Raw genomic sequence first — 11,073 nt, forward strand, 5'->3', positions numbered from 1 at the left:
CCCAAACACACTCAGAAAAACTTCGTCCCTCACTCTGTCAGAATGCGATTTCCTTTATCCAGATTCAGGCTTAAATTTCTACGCAAATATTTACAGCCCGTTTTATGAAAAATTCTACTGAAATTGAGACTTTTTAATGTCCCCTGCAAGCTCTAATTTAGGATTATACATCTTTCCTTGGAATCAGTGCAAAATTGTCTTGTAAATTTACAATCACTGGTACTTTTCCATTCAGGTTTATTTAACTCTCCTAAAGACTTTGGCTTTCATAATTTCCTGTTAGGAAGTATTCCAGAGTCCCACAAGTTACGCTGCCCAAAAGCCTTCCACATTTCAGGAAAATTTTCCATCTTTTATGGAGAGCATTATGAATGGCTCCCAGGCTAAGCCACGGACAGCACCAATTCCAATAAGCTGACTGCTCACAGCCACTGCTGAAATATTGCTGTTTCCTAGTGAAGATACCCTTCAGTTTCCTCTGGATGGTTGTAGTGCCAGATCTTGTAACTAAATTCTCTTTCTCTATTCTTAGTGTTTGCAACCATCAGGTACCTGTCAATGGCTTTACCCTTCCTCTCCCAGTCATTGCCAACATCTGCATTTGAAATACTTGAACACTTTTCAGTCCAAGCAGTTCAGCAATTATTTTTGTTCACTTTGTCTCTTGTATCATTTCTGGTACACAAGTACCAGGGCTTCACTGAATTATTCGAGTACTGTTTCCCTGCTGCTCTGTAGAGAGCATCTATTTTCTGCAATAAGATATTGCTGAACAGGGACTCCCAAATCTCCTTTCTGCTGTCCCTTCAATTTTTTCTTCCCCCACCCCCAGCTGCCTGGGAACAGCTGCCTTGGTTTCCCTGTTTCTTAGCTATTTCACTCCAGTTGCCATTTTTCCCTGTGAATTCCACTCCTTTCTTTCCAGTCTTTCTAAATTTTTAGGGCTGTTGGAGCTATCTCTCAGTATGCAGAGAAATGTTGTTTTATTTTGTCTTACAGATCACTGTTCTTAAGGGCTCCTGAGACAGAGTCTGTCTGTTCCACTCATTAGATCGCCTTCCTTTGGTGTCCTGTTGTTTGCTGTTTCTTTTTGTTTACAGTACTGCAGCTGGCACTCATTCCACATCTTATTTAAGCCCACTTTAACTGATTCTTTAGAATAGCATTTCATGCAAAGCTGTTTCAAGTGCTTTATAAAAACCCAGATACATTGCATGTCCTCTATTCCCTTCATCTGTTACTTTTGTTATTCTGTTAGAAAAGCAATCAGGGTTTTCCAGCAAGATCTATTCTTTGTAAGTCTAGACAGCTTATTTTGCTAGCTTAACCTCTTTCTCTGTCTCTATGCAACCTCAATAACATTTCTTCTGAGTCATCCAAAGATACCTTTTTAGTTCAGTATTCCAGGAACATCTTTCTGCTTCCCTACTCAGGAAAAAGATGATAACAAGAAGTAGCCTTGGTAAGAGGTATTACATATTATTCTGCAGCTCCACAAGTGTTATGAAGCATAGGAGACTGACGCTGAGTATGTGACAGATTTACTGTTACCAGAATACACACAGAGCAATCATCAGGAGTGAAACTTAGCGATTCCCACTTGTACTCTGCTAGCTGATGAAGCAGAGCAGTGTTGAAACAAAGAAAGTGCTGACAGAGCCTTGAAACAAAGAGAATGGGGTAGTCAGATGGCAGAGAGAAGGGCTGAGTGAAGGGGATAGAAATTATTCTGTCAGTCGTGTAAACGCTAATTCCCCAGGTTGATCTCAGGAAGATGTTTAGAGAGGAGTGAGATAGAGAGGGAAAAATAAGGACCAAAGACAAGGGGTGGTTGTTAGAGAGATCTAGTGGCAAAAATGCCTTTGCTTGCAGATAGGGCGCAAAAGGGTTGTGACAGTGAAAGCAAAAGAGTGAGGACGTGGGTAGCAGCTGTGGCAAACCGCTGGTAACAGCATTAGCCAGGACTGGCTGCTGAGTACAGTGACAATATCAAAACTGGAAATACATGTGTTCCCAGACTGCAGGTGCTGGTAGTCAGCCATTCTATCTCTGTGCCAACATGCCCATGTTCTCGTATTCTCCCTTGCTCTGCACTATGTAGCAGAGTCCTGCGTGATCATCCTCAACCCTGCTTGGCTCAAGGTTGCCTCTGCCTCTCGCTTGCCGTGGATAAGTGGCGACACCTTCAGCTGTCTCAGGGACCGCCATCTCCTACCCCTGCCCAAACAGAGGTTTGCTCTCCCCCCACCAAGGCACAAGTGCTGAGTGGTTGCATGTGCAGAAGAGGGGCAGGTCAGGAGAACAAATGATGAGCAGAACAAGCCCTGCTGAAGGAAAGGGTCTGAGAGTAGTGACGCTCCTGGGCTATTTTCTACTGCATCCTTTCCCCCAGGGCTAGGCCTACACCCCCAGGTCTCCTTCCTCGTGCCTCCTCTTCTCTGCCATCAGATCAGACTGGCAATGAAAGACAGGCTTAATACCTCTTGTACCTTTCCCACAGCAAACTAAATGCCACCATGTTCATGATACATCCCAGTTCTCTGGGGTTATCACAGCACTTTTGGAACATCTTGGCTCAGCAAAAGACTCAGACCCTCTTTGCTCAGCAGTAGACAATTGCCATGCATGGAGAGACAGGGCAGGGAAGGGGTTGAGCTGTCTGCCACCTCCTCACCTGACAATAACCCCCATCCCCATCAGCCCATCCACTGTCTGCACAAACTCAGGACACGCTACAGAGCTGGTGATGGCTCTCTATTTGTGCCTTGCTCCACTTCTTCTGCTGCACGGCTTGAGCAGGTTAGAGCAGGCACGGCTTTCCCTGGGGAACACTGAGTTTTCTGTGTTCGCTCCCTGTCTCCCACACACATCCTCTCACCTCGTTTTCAGTCTGGGGCTGGGATTTTAAACATATTAGGGTTCATATACTGGCATAAGGGTCGGATAGAAATTTTCCAAAAACTTTTCTCCTTTGGAAAAGAGTTCCACTGAAATCAACACTTTCCTACAGGAAAAGGCCAGTCTGGCAAACAGCTGAAGTTGTGAAACAGCTTTCAGTAATCTGAAATGTCTTCAGTTGAAATGTCAGTCTGAAAAAAATATTTTCATGTGAATCAAAATGGCTTGTATTTGAATTAACACTTTTGTTTAAGTTGAAAATGTAAATTGTTTCTTTTACTGATGTTTTTTAACTAAATTGGAATATGTTAATGTTTTGTCCCAGTTTGGCATGAAAGCAAATGTTAGGTATCTCAGCATTTCCCACAGGACTGGGGAGACTGGGCCCCACCTGCCCACCCACACAGTGGGTAGGCTTGCCATCCTGCCTCTCCTCCGGCCCTACCTCTCAATCGAACCTGCCCCACTGAGCCCCTCTCCTGCTTGGGAGGATGATGATGTGCAAAGCCATCAAGGTTGCTCTGTGCAGCGAAAGAGCAGCAGGGCCCCAGCACGTTGGCTCAGAGGATGTGAGAGGGGAGGGCAGCTTCCCCCCACCCTTTCCTGCAGCCTGTGCAGGAGCCCTAGAGCAAAGAAAGGTTTAACTGAAGCCCTAGATGGAAAGACAGAGTGGCTGCCTGGATCCTGAAAATCACAAGTTGCTGAATATGCTGAATACTGCACATTCATCCCTGCCTCCAGCCAGCCCTAGCAGGGAGCAAAGTGTTGGTAATGATCAACTGCTTCTGCGTAGCCTTGGGGATGTATATCCCAGATCCCCATCATCACTATGCTCTTGGTCTGTCAGATGGTCTCTCACTTTCTTGTTCATGCTCTTATTCCAGAAACGAGTTCTCTTCCTCACCAATGATTATTTCTTCACGGACATCACTGGCACACCCTTCAGGTGAGCAAGGACTCAACATGACACCAACATGGTGTATCAGAAGTCTGCCACCAGGGACAGCAAAATGGTCCCTTTTCCTCATAAAACTGGCTACAACTCACGAGCAGAGCAGTGTGAATAATTGTCTTCTTCGCTCCTATAGCCATTAAAATATTGTTTGGGGTCAACTCAAAAGAAATATTATGATTTATCTGAAGTTCAGAGTCCAAAAGCTATACCTTAAGTGAAGCATGTTGTCTCATTTCAGAGAAATCAGACATATTCAATTTTCGGTTCCACTGAATATGTTTTATGTTCCCCTGTATGGCTCTAAGCAAAACATTGTTATCAACTGAAAATTATAAAACATCACTTAAAAAATCAAGCAAAAATGGTTTTGTATTTTTTCCCCAGCTGAAATGGTTTGAAATTGGCACAGATTTGAGAAATGTTATTGTTGACCTGAACCTACAATGTTGGCCAAGAAAACTGTCATCAAAAATGCCTTATAGCTCTATAGACAGGTTCTGTAGCCTCTTGTGCTGAAATTGGATCTCACTTAATCCTCTTTTGATTATGTTCTTTTCTTTAATAGCTGTGGAGGGAGTTAATGTCTTTAAGGGTTGTAATTGCAAGGAGCGCAGTGTCATGTTCAGGGATTACACCTCTCCTTGCTGACGAGCCCTCTCTTTTCCCTTCCTGCCTGCAGCCTGGGTGTTGTGCTGTCCAGGGGACATGGGGAGTATATTCTGCTGGGGAACACTTCAGTAGAAGAAGGTAGGTCAATGTGAAACTTGTGTTCCCTCTCTAAGGGACAAGGTAGCTACTCTGAACTTCACTGCTTCACTTCTCCTTCGCAGCCCGCATTTGCATGTCTGCTACCTAACTGAATACTCTGTGTTTTATCTGGTTTCAGGTTTGCATGACCTGCTCCAGCCAGACTTGTCTCTAGCAAATGAATGGTAAGTGGAGGAAATCCTGTCAATGACACAAGACTTTGTCCTGAGTCTTTTGGCAAAGTTCCCAATAATTTGGCTTGAGTTCACCATCCTCTGTGGCCCAGAGAAAAAGCAGTGTTGTTTAGGGGGCATACCTGCAAAGACCTGGTTGTCCCTAGGCAATTTAGTTCCATCTCTTCCTTTGGGAGATCCCAGAAAGGCCTGGCACACCTCTCTGCTGAGGAACATCTCCTGAGATTTATTCTCAGTCTTCTGTGCTCAGACTTACTTTATTCCTTCTCGTGTTGCTCAGAATTGTGCTACAAAACCTACAGTATGTCAGACCTGTCAGGAAATTTTGTTGCAAGCTTGGCGAGAGATTGAAATGCTTTTTTAAATCCTAGCTTATTTTTGGTTGGCGTTCTTCTGTACTGAGCCTAGACCTAATTTCTAGTGAACATGGAGGTGATTTATGACCCCTGTTTCAACAGCAAGCATAATTTATGGGCTTGCTTGGTTTGGATATGAAACAGGGTGAAGCATGGCACTTTCCATTTATTGCTGTGAGGTTTGGGATTTTCATGAACCCAACATTCAGTTACACTCAGGCACATGAACCCAGCCTGTATCAAAGCCAAAATAACTATATTCAAGAAGCCCTGCAGCCCTTCACACCTCTCATTACACTGTCAAGTTTCACAGGCAGCATATTTGAGACACAAGCAGTGATTTCTCCTTCTTCTACTCCTAACTTGGGGTGTCAGTTTACCACACTTTACATATTCATGTCTCTCAGACTTCTCTCATAAATCACTCCTTTCAGCCCCTTTATGAGTTGTAATTCTCTAAGCCCTTCCTCTCCCTCGTCCTGACAATGAAGCAGTCAAAATTGGAAGCAGGATCAGAAGACTGGTTTCTTTTGTAATACAGAGCATTTGTAATACATTCTCCCCTTCCTCCCAAACTGTGTCCTGAGGCTCCTGCAGCGGTGTCCCTTTGGGACAGATTTTGTTGCCACCGTATCATGCTGCAAGTTCATTCCTCATCTTACATTTTGTTTCCCTGTCTCTTGCTTTTTCTGCTCCCAGCCTGGTCTTACTCGTATTGCGCATGACCCTCTGCCTTTCAGGTCTCTTCATCATTGTTATTATTTATATAGACACAGGTACACATCTTACACAACATATAATATAGATAACGGCTGGAATGATTTGAGATTGCTGTGTTGCACTGAGAGCTTATGCTGGAGAACATAACAGCAGCCCTACTAAGTGCAGCAGTCAGATTAATTGGTGTTTGGTTTATTGGTGGGGTTTAACCTACAGCCACATCGCTAGATTTTGAGTGGGTGCAATATGCAGCAGCAGCAAAATCTTTGTAGCCCAAGCTTTCTCACTGAATTATTCTTTGCAGCTATTATCTTCCAGAAGCATTTGCTTGACTGTGGTTTCTCTTTGCCCTTGCGGGCTTCTTCTCTCCTTCCCACCAGGATTTACTGCATCACCGACATTGATCCGGACCACCGGAAGCTCAGCCAGCTGGAGGCTGTCATCCGTTTCCTCACCGGAGAGGAACCTGACCTGGAATGTGAGTCCCAGGCACTGAAAGGGCTCTGCTGGGGTTTCCCTGTACCCATCATTGGGGAGAGGGGACTGTGACAAGCTGGTTGGTATCAGATGGAGCTCCTGTGGCACCTGCTTACACAGGCAGGACTGAAATAAAGCCCAACTTAAATCACATGCGGAAATGAGCTCAAGATCCACTTCCTTGTTTCCATTAGAGGATTTTTTTTTTGCCATTTCAAAGTTTTCACACAACTCAGCCTTCTTGAATGTCTCAGAACAGGAAATACTGAAAGGTGAAAGGCTTGAATGGAGCTTGGTGGGGGCTGCACACCATGTTTAAGACAGGCTGACCAGCTGGGCTAGAGGGGGTGATGGCAGGAGGAGCACGGAAAGCTGCTGTGACTGCTCTGCTTCTCAGGACTCCAGCCAGCATCCTCCGAGGCTGCACAGTGCCATCTAGACAGATGGGATCTTTCAGAACAAGGATTATTAATTTTGTTTTCCAAGCTCAGTTGGTGACTGATTTGGGGAAAAAAAATGTTAGAGAATTATTATCTTTCCTGCTCCCCCTGGCGCTCATCCCTTCCACCAGGTCCCATTCTCCAGGAGATATATAGCCACACAAGCAGCTGACATAGCATCACTATAGAGTGGGATCTCTGTCGGGGGGCAGAGGTGGGCAGCTGTGCATAGGAACTCCCTACAGGAATTTTGCTTTAGGATGTCCCTGAGCCCACCTCACTCTTCACAGCTTCAGCCCCCTTAGTTGTGCCAATAAAAGTCTTTGCATGTACTACTCTGCCTGAGAGGAAAGAAATAACGTCTGGACACACCCTAGGCATGTGGTGCCTGGGGTGGGAAAGATCTGCTGGTGAGCTCTGGTTTTGAAGTCTGAGTGACAGCAAGGATGGAGAAACGGTTTTTGACATCTGTAACAAAGAAAGAAGAAAAAAAGTTGTAAGAACTTGAGAAAAAATATTAGTGGAGACCTAGGACCTCAACCCAGTAAGTGGAGAAAGAAACACTGAAACCGGGCAGGGGTGGCTTCATCTAGAACAGCACTGAAAGGTGCATATCTGCAATACAATCTCACAGCATGAAATGAACGCAGGCAGGGCAATATGGAAATGAAGCAGGTCAAATAAATGGGATCTTAGAGTATGCCATTTAGCTCATGGCATATTTGAATCTTCCTAAACACCTCTCAGCCCAGGTTCGACCAGACTGGTAGCCTAGACTGGCTTGAGCATCTGGCGGAAACTAGCACAGGACAGCATTTTGTGAGATTTACAGGAAGGACAGAGGGGTAACAGAGAAGTCAATGAACAGAAGGACAGAGTAGAAGCCATGCAGAAGTCACTAAGGTCTTCGAAGAAGCTTCTTGAGTGGAATGGGGTGTCTGATGTCCTTCTATATGGCACCTAGAAGAAAGGTCAAAGCAGGGATTTGAAGCAATGGTTGTGGACAGCATGTTCAATCAAGGAGAAGGTCAGAGTGAAGGCCTGATGAACAACTTCATTTGAAAGCCTGGCACTTGCCCACACTTTCAAACCCAAACGCTTCCACTGAGTTTGCAGGGGAACCAGTCTGACAATCTTAGCTGTAATATCTGTTCTTGTGCTCTCCACCATCCAGGGTGATAGGTCCTCTTCTCAGCCCTGCAAGGGAAGGCCTCTTTTTGTGCCATGTTGCTTGACTGCCCTGGACCAGGCAGATGCTCCATAATAAGGAACTCTCTAAGACATCTAGGGAGTGACATGTCTTTCTCTTCCGAATCTTAGGTGATGAGGAGTTGGTCCAGGAAGTGCTGTTTGATGCAGTGGTTACTGCACCCATGGAGGCCTACTGGACAACACTAGCCCTCAATATGTCCATGTAAGTGTATGAGAAATAAATATCAGTAAAACACCATTGAAGATGCATTGCCAGATGCTACAGGCTTATGCAGTGCCTGAAACAGACACAGATACTTGAACAGCATATAAGAAACTGTAGAAATAACTCAAAAAAACTGATAGAAATAGCTCAATAGCTTTAGAAATTACTCAGAAAGTATCTCTCACAAGTGGACTCCAGCAGGTTGGACTTTCTCAAGGGAGCCTTTAGTTTGGTGAGTTTGTCTGAATATCACGGGAAGACAGCAGTGATCCAGATGTGTCGCTGCAAGGGGTGTTCAGCACCGGTTCTTTGCAGCACCTAGCTCAGATGTACTGCATGTGCCTCTTTAGTTGATAGAATTTGATGTCTCAAAGCACCTGAGAACCTTTCAGTTTAAAGTTATTGTGAGTTATTTCCTCATGCATCAGTTATCCCTTTGAACAGCAGCAGCCTGGTTTGGCTCAACTTCCCATATGACTGTAGCAGAAGTTCCACCCCACATGGCAAGGAATTTGCTCCCCTTCCAGCAATGAAGAAAAGGGAGTTTGATCTTGTCTCTCTTTGTGATGGCTTCAGACTGAGCCTCAGGAAGGGAGTGGATAGGCTGGTTTCAGTAAACAACTTTCTACTTTATTATTTCCAGTGAGACACCTGTTGCTTGTAGTATTGGGTATCATGCCACACAAATCCTCTGTCAGCAGACAACATGCTACTTGCACAGATGTGTGGCCACAGGACTCCTGTCCCTGCTTCAATTACCAGCATCCCTACCACTAACAGAGGTTGAGCCAGCAGCAATCATGCTAGAACACTCAATTATCGGTACATCTTTGAACAGCTACACCAACACCCCCTGCTCACTTTAAGGCCACTGCACTGCAGCAAGCTCTCCACCATGTAGCTGTCCCATCTGTACCCTTGATACCTCCAGCAAGATGTGCCTGAATCAATCTGCTGCTTCAGAGTCAGTCTGCTACCCTGCCCACCCCCTGCATGCCTGAGACAACCATTCTCTCTCTGCAGTCCCTCTGCCTCATGGTGGGCAGCCTGAAGCAGGGCTAACTGTAGGAGAGGAGCTTATGATCTACTTAGAGGAAAATTAAATGAGCAAACTTCAAAAGGTGTGAATCTAGGCAAAGATCTAAGCCTGCCAACTGTTAGTCAGTAACAACCTGTTGCTTTTAGCAGGGAAGAGACAGTGTCACTCCTTGTATAAATTGCAAATAAACTTGGGACTACGTCTCCAGGTGCCAATTCTAGTTTGAAAGGTCCTCATGGTGGGGCAGGGCTTCTACTTGTGTGTTTCTGTTCCACAGGGAGACTGAGGCGGGTGTTGAGATGGCATTTCTGGGCACTCGGGCTGGACTCATGAGGAGTGTCCTATATGTGGGCTCTGAGAAAATTTCCAACAGGTAAGTTCCTAGACTACACCAAGGGATTTTTCTCAGGGACTCTGAAGGGGCAGCCCAAAATCACCACTAGCCTTAGAAATTTATCTGGGGAGACAGAAACAGAAAGGAAAGAAGCGACACTTTGGTGCTATAGGTGCTGATTTTCAGAGTTGGGGTAGTAGGGGTCCTTTGTCTTTCTCTGGTCCTTTCAAAGTTTTCTTGAAATACTGTCCCAAAGTGCATTCATTTCAGTGAAAACCTTCAATCATTCTCGGACTTCAGTCAGCTTCAGTCCACAGCTACTATACATCCGCAGGACTATTTTGCAGTGCAGAGGCTCTGCACTCTGGTGCCCCGGTGACATTCCAGTTTGGCTAGGTTTGATCTTTCTGCCTCAATTCCTTTTCCAGGTTTATTCTGCCTCTTACATTGCCCACATCACAGTAGTATCCCAGTGCTTTCCAGTGAGGCATTAAGTGATGTGAATGACATCTGTCATATATGATTCATTCTCTTGTCCTCTCCCTCAGGGCAGAAGTGTGCGCTTAGTGGAGGGTTTTGACATGGAAAGGGTATAGTTTGCATTTTTCCTGTGTTTTGAATACACAGGCTGGTGCATGCTGCTGTAAGAAAGGACAGGCCACAGAGGCACACCAGCAGATGGAACAGAAGGGGTGGTGGTCCTTAGCTTCTTGGCAGTTGTTCGTCTCTGAGTTCCCCAAACACACGTTCAAGGCAGAGAGCTCAGCTGTGCCTGAAAGGTGACACTGTCAGCTGCACTCTTCACGTTTTTGAGGCAGTCTGGATAAGTCAGGGTAGTCAGGGAGAAAACAATGTGTGCTACAGGAGGCTGATACGATGATTCCGTATGCCACACTGCTCATCGGGAGCATCGATCGTTCAGTGCTTTTAAACAGCCGCAGTCATCACACTGCAGTGACAGACCCCCACACATCACACGAGAGGTGCTTCTGGAATCCTCTGCAAGGAAGGAACCCTATGAATGAGTAATTATTGCTACATCAAAAGATACAGCAAAATGAGAGCATGAAAACAAAGAGGATCTGTCAGGAAGATGTAGGCCCCTCCAGGGAAGCCAATTACCTGAATTTCACAAGGTCTTTCCTGAGCACACACTGCCATGCCATCAGGACCCCCCTCTTGCCTTCAGGAGCACCCGTTGCCTTAAGTACTTCAGTCTGTCCATCTCTAGGAGTTCGGTGTCTAGCCACAGCAGCATGACCTTCATATTTTTTTGTCTGGTTGGTTTTGGGGGGTTTGTTGTTTGGTTTGTTTGGGGTTATTTGAGTTGTTTGGTTTTGGTTTGTTGAGGGGTTTCTTTCTTTGTTTTGTAGTTTGTTGGTTGTGGTTTTGTTGGGGTTTTTTTTGGTAGGAGACTGTCTAATTCCCTTTCCTCACCTGCTCCCCATTTTCCTGCAGTAATTAACAGACTTCGACATGCCAGCTTGGCTTCCCTC

General features: G+C 45.4%; 1 protein-coding gene across 1 annotated transcript in view; it reads left to right on the forward strand.

Moving 5' to 3' along the window:
* The window catches only part of CACNA2D4 (calcium channel, voltage-dependent, alpha 2/delta subunit 4), a 56,585-nt gene extending 46,965 nt beyond the window's left edge, over positions 1-9,620 (forward strand). Inside the window, exons 19-24 of the mRNA XM_010189299.1 lie at positions 3,783-3,844; positions 4,533-4,600; positions 4,740-4,785; positions 6,251-6,348; positions 8,108-8,201; positions 9,521-9,620. Coding sequence (XP_010187601.1) covers positions 3,783-3,844; positions 4,533-4,600; positions 4,740-4,785; positions 6,251-6,348; positions 8,108-8,201; positions 9,521-9,620 — 468 coding nt within the window. The remainder of the gene's footprint in view (positions 1-3,782; positions 3,845-4,532; positions 4,601-4,739; positions 4,786-6,250; positions 6,349-8,107; positions 8,202-9,520) is intronic.
* Positions 9,621-11,073: the final 1,453 nt, after the last annotated feature.

The sequence above is a fragment of the Mesitornis unicolor genome, unplaced genomic scaffold, assembly GCF_000695765.1.
Source record: "Mesitornis unicolor isolate BGI_N332 unplaced genomic scaffold, ASM69576v1 scaffold27647, whole genome shotgun sequence".
In the NCBI taxonomy this organism is placed as follows: Eukaryota; Metazoa; Chordata; class Aves; order Mesitornithiformes; family Mesitornithidae; genus Mesitornis; species Mesitornis unicolor.